Consider the following 16,317-nt stretch of genomic DNA (forward strand, 5'->3'; position numbering starts at 1 on the left):
TAGTCCCTCCGTCTCTGTCTCTGCAGTCTCAATAAACGTACATTCCTGGTATTTTGCCAAATAACTGAATAAGAACCCCAACCTCATCCGCGGGTTCGTGCTTAGTCTGTCCGTGTGATGCATACTTTCCGAGTCTGAGGCCCTCGGCGTCGACCCCGCCATCCTCCTGCTCTGATATGGCATCGCCCTAAGTTGTTCGCTCTGCGCGGTCGCAGGGCTCCTCCATTTGAGGCGCTGTGATCTCGGTCTGTGTCTGCCTGCCGGCGGGACTTTCTGGGGAGGTGGTGCCTGGCTCCCCGCAGGGCATTCCTCTAGCTAGTGCCAGGTCTCCTCTGGGGTGTTGAAGAACTGTGTTTTGGACTGATAGATCACTTTGAGTTTAGCAGGGAAGAGTAGCATATATGTGATTTGTAACTGCCGTAGTTTATCTTTCACGGAGTTGAATGTCTTGCGCTGCTTTTGCACCTCTAGTGAGTAATCCGGGAACACCATTATTTTGGTATTGTCCAGCCGTATTTCCCCCTTGCTTCTGATTTCCCGGAGGATGAGGTCCCTGTCTTGGTAGTTAAGAAACCTTGAAATCAGCGGACGTGCTGGGGCCCCTGGTGGTGGTTGGGTCCCCGGTATTCTGTGCGCTCTTTCGATTACAAATCAGGGTGAAAACTGTGCACCAGGGAGTACGTCCAGCAGCCACTTACGCAGGTAGGCACCAGCGTCCGACCCCTCCACGGTCTCCGGAAAGCCAAGAAAGCGGAGGTTGTTTCTCCGGGCTCGATTTTCAGCATCGTCAACTCTCCATAGTACATCCTTCATGGTCGCTGTCAAGGCCGTGACTTCTCCCCGGAGTGTGTGTGCAGTGTCTTCAACCTCCAATATGCGCTGCTCAGCGTGTGTGACTTTTTCAGAGACGTTCGGCAGGTCTTGACGGAGCAGGTTAACATCAATTTTAATTGCGTCAATTTTACCTTCCAGTGCCTCCCTGGAGGACTGAATCGCCTGCAGCATTTTTGTCCGGTGCGTCCGCGGAGTCGGGGGGTTACGACGCAGGCAGGATTTTGGCAAACTTGTCCATCTTCCCCTGACGCTGCGGTTTTGGGTCCTTGTCTCGTGCCATCAAGGACTATTACTGGGCGTTCCGGCAAGACCGCAGAACCTGCATGGACCGTGGGGCTGCCGGCGGCCCGTAGTTTTTGCACTTTGAGTGGGCGTGCTGGTGTCGGGCCGTGAATCCAGCCGGTGTCCTCATGTGTGCCCACTTGCACTGCACCTGGGAGATGTCTTCCCTGCTCTATCCGTGATCTCTTGGGCGTACGTATCTTCACACACCGGGAGCCCGTGTGTCCCCTTGATGACGGGGTGCCCAACCACTGTTGGTCCGTAGCGGCGACTGCCCGCCGTCTGACCGTTCGCAGATGTCCCCCACAGTCTCACGCAGCAGCCCGGGTGACTCAGGACTCTTCTCAGTCTTTGGGAGGGGCCCCCTCTCAATGCAGTTCACGGTGGCGCTCGCTGGGGGCCCCCCGGTGCTGTCCCGGTACCAGGTCACTCAACTAGGGGTGCCGCCCCATGGGCACAGGAGAACCACCACACATCAACGGCAAGGTTCAAAGTGTTCAGTGCTACAATGGCTGGGCCCTCGGGTATATGTTCACCCCGCTGCTCCGAGCATGAAGCGAGAGCACAATGGGCAGGGGTGGGGGGCGCTCCAAGTTCTTTCCAGACTGCCTCCACACCCTTTGGGGTTGCACCCTCCAGTCCCCCCGCCGGACCTCCTTACCGCTCCTTGTGATCGTTTGTCTCCGTCTCGGGGCATACTCAGGCCCGACTTCTTCCCGGAAGGTCCCTTCGATCCACTCGCTTCCCTGCGGGTCGCCTCAGGATCCAGCACGGGCCTCACTTGCCTCCCCGGCCTCGCGTACACCAATCCTGCCAGGCTCTCACTCCCTGGTGGGCTCACCGGGTGATGGATCCGGAGAGCCTGCCCTGCCGCTCCAGGCCCCCAGTGCGAACACGACAGTCGCGGGAGGCCCAGCGCTGACCAACCACATCGCGGATGACCTGACGCCACAGGGCCACCGCCTCCTGATCTGGGTCCGCACGGGCAGTCTTCGGTGACACTGCCGGGAAATGGGATGTTTATGCAGAGAGAATCCCGCAGCCGCTTTTCCCACAGTGGCAATGTTGGGGGCAGGAGGCGGCGCGCACAGCCCCGGCCCTCCAGCGCTGCTCGTTACACCCAAAACCGCCCCGCCCGGAACCGACCCCCAGGGTTCACCAAATCACTATCTCCGTGCTTGGTGAGGCGCCCCCGATGAGTGTCCCTCAGCCAGGGTGCACCGCCTCACCGAAGTCTGCACGATCACCAGCGTCACCATCCTGTCCCCAAGTCCTCCGCACAGCCTTTCTATCTATCAACCGCGTTACAGCGATTTTCCGCAGTCAGGAATCTTCGCCATTGTTGCGTATTGTCCGCACACTCCACCCACGCTATTGCGGGCCAGGATGTCAATTTTGAGCCCAGGTTTTCAACAGGATCATTGGCAGGCACACGTAGCTCCGGTTGGACACGTCTAGTCCGCCATGCTGCTGGCCACGCCCATATTTATCTGTAATTTACACAAACTATGGAGCCGAACTAGATTGGATCAATTTAAGAACCATTCCGTCGACCTAAGGGGAAAATAATCCTTTTGCTTTAAAGAACTTACACCCACCAGGGATACCCTTTGGTGGCATGCTTCATCATAGAGTTCCGTTGAGGAATGGGACATGCTACATTCTGTGAGATGCACGGGAGCACTTTGTTGGAAAAGGAATATAGTAGTGATTGAGAGTAAGGTTACTCATTAAAAAATACCTGCCTGGTAGCCAGTGCTTAATTTGAGCTGGTGGTTTCTGGTGCTTGGCACTAAATTGTCAACACTGGCACTTATGACCGCTGCCACATGGTGGCGCTGTTTCTATAATTTAGAGATGAGCAGAACAGCAATTGTTTATTAATTCAGTATACATTAAAAACAACTAATACCTGCTGCCCAAGCCATTTTTTAAAGCTTTGGGGGCCTGGAATAGTCTAAATTCAGTGGGGTAACACTGACCTCCGTGGCCCCCACAGTGCGGGGAGGTCCAAGCTCCAGGGGGGCCCCTCAGCACAGTACTCTGGCCGAAAGCTCCTGATTGATTCTGGAGGGGCCCCCCTCAACTTTCATTACGCCAGTGTCTAAATTGTCACACTTGTCGCAGTCTGCTAGTTAGTTTTTGTGTTGGTCCTGCCCTAACATTTTCATTTAGGCACCAGCTGGTATGATTAAAAATGGTAAAAGTAAAAGAAATTACGGGGCACTAGTTACCCCTACTTCCTCTTAGGGTGAACATGTTTCTACCACTTATGTTTCCAAATGCTTGTGGCTTTTGTCAGGACTGATCATACTACCACAATCCATACCTATTCCATTATGCTGACGTCACTGGTGAATTTACCATACATATGTCAAGCACACCTAGAACACCTACTTTGTGTCGTTAAATGGCACTTAATAGTGACAATTAAAAATAAGTCCCAGCCCCCCCACAAAAGTGCCGGTTGGCCCCACCTGCCACTATCTGCTAAAATTAAGCACCGTCTGTAGTAATCCAAGTACGTTTGTGGTAATGAGACAGGACACACAAGTTCACATAGAATACTTCTTTAGAATGTCAAGTTCCACATATGCCCCAGGGGAAAAAAGTATGTAGGCTGTAGCTAGGACACCTCTACAAGAGCAAGAACTTACCTGCTCCACGTTCAGACCCAAATGACTCTCTCTGCCCTCATTCCACAGACTCCACGCACCTCATTCCATTTGCGAATCATCACTCGAACAGGCTGAGCAGACACCTAGCATAGGACACAGATATAAAACATCCTCCTCCCTTATGAGGACATAATGATGCATGGAGTTGAAACTACCCATCTGGTGTTTTGACAAACTCTAAATATTTGCTTGTATCCTGGAAACCCTGGCGATTCCAATGCTGCTATTAGGATTCGCAAGCTTATGAGTTTTGAGGAGGGCCTCATGACGGTGAGGGTTTTAAGGATCCCAATCTGAGATTGTTGTCCTTTCTACTCTCCTTTTATGCATCTCTGTATGTTCTGGGGCCTTGTGGCTGGATCTAAAATGATTGATTTGTTGTAGGGCTTACATGTTGGGGGTCATCATTGGCTTCTTTAACTTCTTTTTAATGTGAATCCTTATTTTCTGCGGTGTTCGCAGGCGGCGGCAGAAATGCTAAAAGAGAACAAGACCCTGCAGAGCCTCAACATTGAATCAAACTTCATCACCAGCGCTGGCATGATGGCCGTCATCAAGGCGATGAAGGACAACATAACCCTGCTGGAGCTCAAAGTGGACAACCAGGTATTGGGGCTACTCATCGTGCTGCTGGGTACAGGACCTATAAGGGTAAGCATGCAACGGGATAATGCTCCTAACAACTCCGGAACTCTTACGTATCCTAACGCTGCTGAACCAGGGTACTGCTCACAAGAAATTGCAGAAGGAAGGGAGAAAGTAGTATGACATCACGATGCTCTGGCCTCCTACCTCTGTGACACTATGGTACTGCACCATTCAGAGGCTGCACTATGACGACAGCTTTTATCAAATAATTCAACACTGCCAGCAAGAGCAGGCACTGTGGGGTTTGTTACTGGGGGCCTGTAAGTTTCACACAAGGGCCCTGAGGCCTATGCCATTCATTCACAGCATCACCTGGACACTTCACTCCTAGGCTCTGTACCATCCTAACTCTAGGGCACCAGGTCACTTTATCACTAGGGTATTGCATTGTCAAGACACTGCGCCATCATTGTATTGCACCATCTTTATATCTTTCATCAAAGACACGAGAGCTCAGCTCTGTCGGACCTCAGAATGGACTACCAAAGATGAGAGCCGAACACTGCGATACTGGGACACCAAAGAGCTTCTTGTTTTCACTGCCCTATAACACACCACCATCCTAACACCACATCACGGGTGCTTTACTGCGCCAGACACTGAGCCTACTTTACTATATGCCGCCTTCAAACTGCCTCAGCATGACAACCCTTTGCAGTTCATATATCCAGATTATGCAAGAGCATAACCTTGCTAGGTCACTATGCCGCGTAGATGCAGCATCACCATGTGTGCGTGACTGATGCCGCAAAAATCATCATGATTCAGGACCCTAAAATAAGATATCTATGGATGTCGAGGGCACAGCACGCTACGGACCCCCCAGCACACTGCACCACCAGGACCTTGTGCGACATTCTTTGTCTCAAGGGGACTGTGCCTTCTTCACTTCTCATCACAAAGTCGCTGTCTCCAAAATGTACCATTGGGACACAGTATATTGCCCATTAGCCGTATCACGTAGGCACTTGTAGTGAGTGCTCCTTACTGCAGGCAATTTAGAGTCCCATATGTTCACTTCTACATTTGGGAAAGTAAAATATTGTGAAATAAATGAAGCCAGGTGAAGCAGACAACCATCATGCTAAGTAGTTGTGTTGTTAAAATAAATATGTACTTACCTAGACTATAAAATGGTAGGTGATATGATATTTTTGCAGTACATAGACGATGATGTCTTGACATACAAACCTTTCTAAACTTGGAGACACTTGAGCCTTAAAATGGGAGTATGTGACGTTACAACGCATGCCATTACATCGCATGCTGTTGCAACGCAAACTTTTACTCTGACTTTCTGTCGGGGGGGACGCTGGAAGTTGGAATAGATTCATTTTCTATTCCAACTCCAGTGTGTGCAACAGTAGGGAAGGTGTTGGAGTTAAATCAAACACCTTCTACCCACTGCTGCACACCTTTTGCGTTGCAACAACATGCGATGTAATGGCATGCGTTGTAATAGTTTTGTTGTAAAGACTGTCTCCCTTAAAATGGTGTTTCTCCGTGTGCTATGAGGCCCATCAGACGTCTTCAACGCCTCTGCCAATCATGAGTCCCCATTTATATTTCCTTGAATGTTTGCCACGAATGGCCACATTGAGGCCATTTGAAGCAGAAGTTCAATCCACCATAGTGGGAGCTATCCTCCCCGCCTAAAAAACAGAATATCTGCTGTATTAACACAAGTTCACCCTAGAGGCAGGAGTTTTTTTTGTTCCGTGGAGGCTTCCACTACGATTGCGGGATCCCACTCGGTAGAAGAACTCCTACAACAACTCCACTGTGCCTGTGTATTGAATTGTACCCACGTTACAAGAGTCCCTGAAGTGCAAGGAGTTTTCTTCCAGTCCACCATGAACACTTGAGGGCTTTGTTTGAAAAGTAGCCATGCCTCGCCCAAAGGTCTTCCATGGAGAGGGGTTTCTGCAAACCTGGCTGCCAATGTTGGCTCAATTAGGTGGCTTGTCTGTCACCATTTTCATTGGTGTTGCTACCACCCACTGGTGAATCCAACAGAAGGGCAGTGGACACTCAGCCATTGGTTCAAAAGCCTTCCTCTCCCTTTATCAAATGGGTTAAAAACAGATGAAGGTGGATAGTTTTTTTGTGGAAGTTCCATCACAAACCAATTCTAATTTGACACCAGGTATTCCACTTTGAGATCTTCTCCAGAGTAAATCGGTGAAAGCTTTGGGGACTGGGTGAAACAGCAGTATTTTGACTTTCTGTTAAAGATGGAAGCATTAAAGCTCCATGCTTTTCTTTTTGGTTTTGGCACCTGTACCCCGGGGGCACCCAATGGTATCGCCTGCTTGACCGTGGCATTTGTCTTTCATTCCAGCGCCAAAATCTGGGTGACTCGGTGGAGATGGAGATGGCATCGATGTTGGAGAACTGCCCGTCCATCATTCGCTTCGGCTACCACTTCACGCAGCAGGGACCACGCGCCCGTGCCTCTGTGGCCATCACCAGAAACAACGAGACACGTGAGCATGCGTTCATTTATTGATGCATGATCGTATAGTGCTGTTACCTTGTCGTGGTGGAACTACACTTAAGAGGATATCTGACCTTAGGTTATGCTGATGAATAATAAGGTATGTTAACTTGCCTAATGTGTACGCTACTTACGTGAGACAAGCTTGTTGGGAGTGTTTATTCTACTCTGTTCTCTGAAATGGGATCTGACGGGGCCCGGGCTGAGCTTCTGAGATGTAGATATATACATACACATACATATACACACACACATAAATATACATATGTATACATATATACATCCACACCTACACTATCCACCACCAAGGAATCTTTGTCATACAGGACTCTGTCATCCTCACTCCAAAACCTTTTTCTGTTTTTTTTCCAGGTCGCAAGCAGAAGAAAACATAAGAGCTGCCAATCTCATTGACTTCCTCCTACACCCACAGACCCCACCTCCGCCTGGTGTTCCAGCATCCAGGATTATTTAAATCCTACCCTTTTCCCTTACCAACTTGCCTCTGTCGTGGGGCCCTTTGTTCTCCCTCCTCTACAACTTGGGACTCTCAGGTCAATTTTTAACCTGGAATTAGAACACCATGTCTTTTAATTCCTACTGTAAATAAAGAGAATATTAGAAAAGCCGCAGGATGCTTGTTCATTTCCAGGTACTGTGATGAAGACTCCTGGCTCACATTGGTTAAAAGGCTTCCACTCTGTCCTAAAAAGGATCCTTTCTCTCAAAGAAAACCTAATCAAGTTACTATTCGCGATCTGTTGCCCGCCTCTTCTTGAACAATGAATGACCTGCAAGTTCATAGCTTAAAGGATGTGATGACAGATGAAGCCAACCAGATTTGATAGCCCTTTCCAGTCTGCCAGGGCCTGTAAGCTCTTGACCACCATACTTATCCAGCAAAACCCATTACCTCTGGATGTCAACTTAGGCCGCCATCTGTTTTTCCCATTTCTCAGGTCTGCTTATATCCCAGTACCGTCTGTGCCATACTCACAAACATTTTCCGAGGGGCTACAAACTATGGTCTGTGGTGGGCCCGAGGGCTGCACTCATGCTAGCAGGATGGGAGTTGGGCTTTGTGGGTGGTTAAAGGTTGCAGAATACTTTATTAGATTCTTTTGCTTTACTTCAGTTAGCTTGTAAATAAAAGCTTCCCCATTTATTAAACATCTCTCTGAATGTTAGTGCTCTCTGAAGTGAACAGCAGCCCAGTGCTGCTGTTAACCCGGGGGCTGCATGTGAAGGTCAGGAGGGCCGCAGGCAGCCACCGGGCCGTACTTTATCACTGGTCTATGCCCATCTTGTTGATCCTTTCCCTGAAAATAAGGATACCAGACCGATCCATGCTGCTCCTTTCCCAGCAGATAAGGACCCTAGAGCTATCCAGTGCTGCTTGACGATTTATTGTATGCGTTGTTCTGTAAGTGGTACATGTTTATTAAATAGACCTATATTTGGATCCCAGTGGGCCTGAGATAAGTCACACTATGTCGGTTCTAGGGAAGCAAGGAGTCCCTTGATTGGACCTTCAAAGACCTGAGGAAGCGGGACCAAAAAAGCTAGATTTCCAGAAGTCAATAACCATCGTTTTCACTGGTTGTAACGATGTGCTTTACAATAAGTCAATGCGCCTTGCAAATCCGTGGGTTGTCCGTAGTCCTTTTTTACTAGATGAAAAAACCCACTGTGCAATCTGGTCGTGCCTTCAATTTCAATGATTGTGCTTTATAACGACCTGAAATGATCTGCCTCTAACCTGCAGTCTGGATGGATTTCCAGAAGTGTCACCGGAGTTTACATTTTAATGTCATGACACCTCTGACTTTCAATCCCCAATTGGACATTGATTTCTGCAGGTAATGGCATGTCCATGTTTTCGCCGTTAAGCAATCCACTTTGTAATGTGGCCTGTTTTCAAGTAATTGAGGATTCGCTTTATTGCCATCAAAATGTCCACTTTGCAATTGGTCCTTTATTTTATTAGGTAAACAATCTTTCTTAATGGCTTGAGGGTATATACTTTGCAATCGACAGTGGTCCTTCATTTCCCTGGATTGTCTACTGTCATTGTTTATGTTTTAAAGATATTCACTTTGGAATTCTCCTTTGGTAAAGCTGCAGGTGGTAAGCCATTTGAGGATACCATATAACCAACTGATCTACAATCCAACACAAGGTCATTAATCCAAACAGTAATTTTAAGTATCTTGCACACCGCTGGAGAATCACTGATTTGTCATTTATCATTAAGCAATCCACAAGAAATTTTCAATCACAAAATTCAATCTGTTCTATCCCTCCACTATTCCTTTTCAATCCAAATAACAGACTAACATGTCCACCCCTCAAATTAATTTCATATTCCTCTATACTAACTCCCCACTAACCCTGTTTGTGTTCCGGATTAGCGCGCTACCCACCAAAAAGCGCTTCAACACCTCATCAGGGGTAACAAGCGCTATATAGATGCAAACCCTTCCCTCTTGTATCCCTCCACTATCCTTTTCAATCCTAATAACAGACTAACATGTCTACCGCTCAAACGAATTTCATATTTACCTATACTAATTCACCACTAACCCTTTTTGGGTTCCAAAGTAGCATGCTACTTGCCAAAAAAAGCGTTTTGATGCCTAGTCAGTGATAGTAAGCACTATATAAATGCAATTACAATATCCGTACATCCGCTGTCTGTTGGAATGCCTTGAATATATGCACTTAGCAATTCACCATTTATTTTATAAGTAGTTTATTCTCAGTTTTAATGACTAGAACCCATCTAGTTCCAAGTATTTTAACAGCCTCATAACATCCACTGCGCAATCAGTGTTGGAACTTGATGTTCAATTTCATGAGTTTGCTGTTTGAACTTTAAAAAGCAAAGCACTTTGCAATTTCCCTTGGACGTTGAACATTGTATGTCGTCGATTGTCCTTTTTATTGCAGTTAAACTGTCAATTAAGGTGATTGTTTGTCTATTATAATGTTGTGAAATTCTTGATTTAGCAATGTGTGGTTGCATTTAGATTTCCTTAGGCGGTTGATTTTAGTGATACGTTGCAATCCACTTTGCAATTTTAGAATTTAAGATTTTTGACATATAGCGAATTCTGTGACATAAAATGTAAGACTTAACAACAGTGTGGGGTGTTAACACCCCAGGGAGCGAACTAGTAGTGCAAAGACGAAAAGCTTGTGTTGCCCTTTTAAGCTATTAATATGTAAGCTGGGCCTGGGAAGTGCTCTATATTCTGCTCGTTAGACTCAACTGGCTGGCACCTGTCCCATGGCATGGGGGGAGGGCGGACATCTTGGAAGAGTGTTGTGGATCCGATGTCGTCTTTCTCAAAATAGGTTTCCTACTAATGCGTCTCGAGGATATCAAGTTTGGATGACTGAAACGGTTTTAGCGACTTCCACACACCACCCCAAAATCTTTACCGTTGCCTGTCACTACTTGGAAAGACTAATGCATAAAACTGGACAGATTTTGTCCTTACTTTCATATTCTTTTTTGTGCCTGGCTTAATTTCTCAATTTTCCCATGTGAAGTGCAAAGTATGCACTTTTTTAATCCTGCTTTTAAAAGTATCTCCTCTCCTGAGAACCAGTCACAGGTGGTCAATGTTTTTGCTTCTTTTGAATGGTTGACCCTGCAGTGAATCCCGGATTTGCTGGTAAGTCACAGTTTTTCACCATCTGCCCTGGCGCATTCCAGTAAATTTAGCGCGTCCTGGTTTTCAAACAGGATCGACTGAACAAAGAGAGAGGCAAGTTTTCATGGGTTTCGGGGCAGAATTTCTTAGGAAGCCCTAGCAGAAAGCAATTTAGCTCACTCAAATAGCACTGTGGGTAAAAGCTGCATTTAATGCAGCCTATTGACTCGTGGTTTTCAGTGATAGTGAGTGCTGTTATTGAATTCATTCTGTAGCATCCATCAAGTTGAGCAAAACAGTAGTACGTTTCCACTCCCTTCCCCACCCCCAAATCTCCCCCTGGAAAGCTGAGATCAGTAATGTGCATGTCTCTCTCTCTCAGATGTACCCTGGCCCGACGACGTATATCCTTACAACTGTAATAGTGTCATCTCTGTATGCTCATATTGTTTGTTCATGCATAAAAGGAGTTGACTGTCCCATCAGTCTAAAGTCTTCGCACAATACTCACTGCAAGTCCCTGACACCGCTCATCAGTGTAAACTCTTCACACAACCCACCATTGCAAGCGCCTGACATCGCCCGTCAGTGTAAGATCTTCACGCAACCCACCAGTGCAAGCGCCTGAACCCGCCCATCAGTGTAAGATCTTTGCGCAACCCACCATTTCAAGCCTGGCACCGCCCAACAGTGTAAGATCTTCACATAACCCACCATTGCATGCGCCTGATACTGCCTATCCGTGTGAGTTTTTTGCACAACCCACCGTTGCAAGCGCCTCACAACTCCCATTCCTGTAAGATCTTTGCACAACCCACCATATCAAGTGCCTGACACTGCCTATCAGTGTAAAATCTTGGCACAGCCCACCTGACACCACCCATCAGTGTAAGCTCTCTCTCATAACCACCATTGCAAGCACCAGTCACCGTCCATCAGTGTAAACTCTCCACGCAACTCACCACTGCAAGCGCCTACCACTACCACCCATCAGTGTAAGCTCTTCACACAACTCACCACTGCAAGTGCCTGCCACCACCCATCAGTGTAAGCTCTTCACATAACCCATGATTGCAAGCACCTGACACCGTTCAACAGTGTAAGATCTTCGCACAACCCGCTATTGCAAGCGCCTCACACCGCCCATCTGTGTAAGGTCTTTGCACAGCCCACCATTGCAAGCACCTGACACCGCTCATCAGTGTAAGCTCTTCAAACAACCCACCATTGCAAGCGCCTCACACCGCCCATCTGTGTACGCTCTTCAAACAACCCACCATTGCAAGCGCCTCACACCGCCCATCTGTGTACGCTCTTCAAACAACCCACCATTGCAAGCGCCTCACACCGCCCATCTGTGTAAGGTCTTTGCACAGTCCACCATTGCAAGCACCTGACCCCACTCATCAGTGTAAGCTCTTCAAACAACCCACCATTGCAAGCGCCTCACACCGCCCATCTGTGTACGCTCTTCAAACAACCCACCATTGCAAGCGCCTCACACCGCCCATCTGTGTACGCTCTTCAAACAACCCACCATTGCAAGCGCCTCACACCGCCCATCTGTGTAAGGTCTTTGCACAGTCCACCATTGCAAGCACCTGACCCCACTCATCAGTGTAAGCTCTTCGCACAACTCGCCTCTGCAAGTCCCTGAAACTGCCCACCAGTATAAAATCTTGGCGCATGCTGTTAGCTCCTCAGACATCAGTATAAACCCTCATACAGATCAGCAATACAAGCTCTTCACACTATGACCCGTGATATCTGCGCAAAGTGCCAGCTTCGCACATTGGGCACCAATACAACATTCTCATCCTACCCACTAGCAAGAAGTTTACTTACGGTCCCCACCAACGCAAGCTTTCCTCACTTTCCACTGGAAACACTTCTCACCAGTGCAAGTTCCGCCTCCTGTCCATCAGGCCACTCCTCGTACTAATCACCAGGGCAAAACTCAGACCGCATTCTTACACCGTCCAGCAGTGCCGATACTCACACTTTCCACCAGTGCAAGGCCCTCGCTTGCCACTAAAACAAGCCTCTCACACTTGCAACAGTGCAGCCTCCGCATAATTCCTATCAGTGCAAATCCACGCAGGTGTCGTTAGTGCAAAGTCCACCTACTCCTGGTTAGTGCAAACCTCACACACCCACCAAAAGCCCTAGACCCGACTAGTTCCCACCATTAGGAGACTCTCGAATGACCACCCGCTGTGAGCTTCTCACACCGACCACTGGTGCTTGGGAGAGTGGAGTTCAGGCTCCCTACCCACACCGGGCACCACCCTGGCAGTAAAAGTCATCTTCGTCCCGTTGCCTGCCCCCTAGACCCCGTGCAGTAGACTTCACGGATGTGTATGTTTAGTGGGCTTACTACGCAGGGGCTTCACACTCAAGGGCACATCATGGCACCCTTTACTAAAAAGCTTATTAGACAAGCTGTTTTTTTGTTGTTTTTTTTACACAGTGAGCTTCCCAAATTTTTGGGGCAAGGTTAATATGTAAAATATATCTTTTTAAAATGGTTGAGAGGGTCCCTGTGAAAATTGCCTAAAGATGGGATTCGGCCCTGTAAAATTACTATTTTACACAGAAGTGTGGAGGGACTCGCAGCACCAGCTCGGCCCTATTACTGCCCGCGTCACGCTGGGACTCAAATAACGCAATTTATTGTCATTGATTAGGGAAACAGTTAAAACGAAGACTACGCCTTCACGCACATGGTTCTGCTCAGCGCGCTGTCGCCTACGTTCAAGACCCGGTCACTGCTGCCACCTAATGGCAGGCCGGAAAAGTGCTATTCCTACGTTATTACAGGTGTCAGTTGGGTTGCCAGGGTACATTTACGACAATCCGGACTGGCCAGGGTTAAACAGTTGTTTGCTCTAGGTGGAATTTGGAAAAGAATTGGTGTAAAATTCTGAGTACTCCGTGAAACGTGTCCGTTATACCTCTGTTTGCTTTAATAACCATTTAGAACTAATTTAGACAGCTCTCAAATAAATACCTTTCAGTTATTTCTTCATGTGTTTGCGGATATAGATTTTGAATGGGGAAAAATAATGGATTTCACCGCTTCACACAATTTTTAAGTTTGACCAAGAGAAAGTTCGATCTCTCATCATCCGCTCCATGTTTTCAAACAAACTTTGACCTGAAATGCGTACGGGGTCTTTCAGCCAGCCATCTTCACCCATTTGTCATGTTCAGATGTCTTTCATGATTTGCTTCCAGCTGCACCAGTCTAAAGCAGGTGGGCAATTGGTTGGCCCACTTTTAAGCCATTGACTATTCACTGAAAATGATACTTTGTTCTTGCACATGTACACATCCACTTAAAAAGAATGGCACTTAGTATTTCAACCCCTCCATTACGGTCTGCTTTAGTAACATTGTTTTTGTAGTTATTTTGGCAATTTGAACTCGCTTTTTCCAAATCTATGCATGCCACATGTAAACAGAGGCATGTTTGCCTTTATTTTTAAACTTTTAATGTCTATTGCATATATTTGCAAAAAAATAAAAAAACAAACCAGGCATGACAAGGCAAGACAATTTGGCTGTGCCAATGCTCGTTTTTAATGCCATGGAGATAAACATGTTGTTCAGGCTGGGAAATACAGGCCGCGTGGCTCTCATACCTGGCACTGCCCTTGCTAGCTCCTGCCTGGGGTGTCACTGTTATGTCCTACTACAAGAGGGAAGATCAAAGGAATAAAAGAAGAGTTAGGGGTCAACTTTGTGATATCGCTGGGTGGATGTCAAAGGGTGCGCAGTGAAGCTTCTTCGGGGCACATTTTGATTAATTATTTAAAATATCTGTTGAACCAGGACTACCATCGCTACTCCTTTTTACAGGGTTCAAAAAGAACAAAGCATGAACAGAAATTAACCTTTTATTTTCTGCTGTGTTCGCTCCTTGGACTATCCCTAAAAAAATATATTTATTAAACCCATGCAATCTTATCCTTGCAAATATTCGTAGAATGGCCCACACACCGCAGCTCACAGGGTGTTTCAGTCCATGAGTGTTATTAACGCTCTCTCCGCTTCCCAGTTCAGAGTGGTAAGCGTGGCTCTGGGTGGGGAGATGGTGGAACGGTTCAGAGGGTGGTCGTGCAGGGTGGCAAGATTTGGGCTCCCGTGGTTCCTGGATGGGTCTTCGGTGACCGGATGGGCATTTAGGGGTCCCAGTGTGTCTATAGCAGACTTACAAGTTCCCCACCACGGGAATCAGCAAGCTCTTGTTGTCTTTAAAATCAGTCTTAATATGTCTGCTGTATAGAATAGGTGGCAGAAAAAAGACAGTGTCACAATAAGGTTTTTCGGATTTCCCTAAAACTGAACCTGTGGTTTCTGGGGTTCGCTTGGGGTAGCCATGATGAGTCAAAGTTCCCGGGCGCCAGATTTAAGTTTCCAGAGGTCACCGCGGCCTCAGGGTGCTCATAGTACAGTTTCTGCCTTACAAGGCGCACGGCATAGCCCAGGTTGAAGGCCGCCTGCAGGGGATCTGGGGGGGCCTCAAGGCGCCTGCAACGGAGGAGGCTCCTCTTCATCGGAGTCAAATTCCACGCCTTCATCCTTGACCCATCTGCCGGTGCCGTCCTGGATCCAGCCGGAGCTGTGAAGGAAGGGACATCAGGGACATTAGAGGGAGCGGTGGCCACCACAGACCACATGCCCTATTCCAGATCATACTCCTCTTCTAAGAGTTGGAAACAGCCTGAAAACTGGGCTCTCGCTTCCTTCTAGGCATCAAAGGATACATCTCCACAAGCACATCTTCTTTTCATATGTTTTAAGACCTGTGACTCTGATTACTTCCATGCCAATGTATGGTTACACTAGTAAAATATTCTAATATTTAGTTAAAGTTCATCTGTTTTTAAAGGTACTGCAAAGAAAACTTTCACTGACAGTGCAGCAGTTCAAGTAGGGCCAACAGTGGTAGGAATGGGTTGGAGTTGGCCAAAATGCTTCGGCCGGTAAGTCCTTAGTTCTAAAATGGCTGCCTGGATGGACCCAGGGCGAGCTACCTGTAGAAAAACTGTAGAGTTGATAGGTCTCTTAGCTTTTTTTTTTTTTTTAAAAACATTTCAAAATATTTTTATTGGAGACTTGAGAATCGTCAAAACAACAGCACATGGTCGAACAGATAAGTACATAGTAGATGAAAGGTCATTAATGCTAAACGGAAGCTAGGACAGAGCGACCGGGTTCAAAAGCATCAAAGTGGAAAGAGTAGAAGATATAAGCAGAGAGAGTAAACAAAGAGGTTGAGGAAAGGAATATAAAGGGTGGGGGTGCGGGATAGGGTGTATGCACTCAGAAAGAGAAATTGCCTTAAATCAATGTTGCCTATAAGGGTTAGTGTTGGTGGAGGTTTGATTTTTTCCCAGATACATGTCTTAGTCCATACATGTCTAGAGGCTGCGGCACGAATGCTGGTGCTATAAAGACAATTACAATTTTATTGTCTGGCAACTTTAATTAACAGATAAAGGACATGTTGGATGGACCAGGGGTCTTCACCTGGAGGAAATGGGTAGAATAAAAAGGATAGAACTGATAGTTTATAGATACAGGGCAGACTGGATGGGAACTGGGGTTCTTTATCAGCATGGCATGAGAAGCATGGGCCTTCCCAGCAGCTTCCATTCTCACTCAACGATGAACACGACAAGTATGATTCTTTGTAATGCACACCACTGTAGCA

General features: G+C 47.2%; 2 protein-coding genes across 3 annotated transcripts in view; one reads left to right on the forward strand and one right to left on the reverse strand.

Moving 5' to 3' along the window:
* TMOD4 (tropomodulin 4) overlaps positions 1–7,567 on the forward strand; it is a 108,345-nt gene extending 100,778 nt beyond the window's left edge. The window contains exons 8-10 of the mRNA XM_085639458.1: positions 4,257–4,400; positions 6,784–6,928; positions 7,312–7,567. Coding sequence (XP_085495584.1) covers positions 4,257–4,400; positions 6,784–6,928; positions 7,312–7,334 — 312 coding nt within the window. The 3' untranslated portion in view covers positions 7,335–7,567. The remainder of the gene's footprint in view (positions 1–4,256; positions 4,401–6,783; positions 6,929–7,311) is intronic.
* Positions 7,568–14,156: 6,589 nt separating this feature from the next.
* The window catches only part of SCNM1 (sodium channel modifier 1), a 66,267-nt gene continuing 64,106 nt past the window's right edge, over positions 14,157–16,317 (reverse strand). For both annotated transcript variants that reach the window (XM_085637397.1, XM_085637398.1), the window contains exon 8: positions 14,157–15,222. In XM_085637397.1, the coding sequence (XP_085493523.1) occupies positions 15,123–15,222 (100 nt within the window). In that variant the 3' untranslated portion in view covers positions 14,157–15,122. The remainder of the gene's footprint in view (positions 15,223–16,317) is intronic.

The sequence above is a fragment of the Triturus cristatus genome, chromosome 12 (assembly GCF_964204655.1).
Source record: "Triturus cristatus chromosome 12, aTriCri1.1, whole genome shotgun sequence".
In the NCBI taxonomy this organism is placed as follows: Eukaryota; Metazoa; Chordata; class Amphibia; order Caudata; family Salamandridae; genus Triturus; species Triturus cristatus.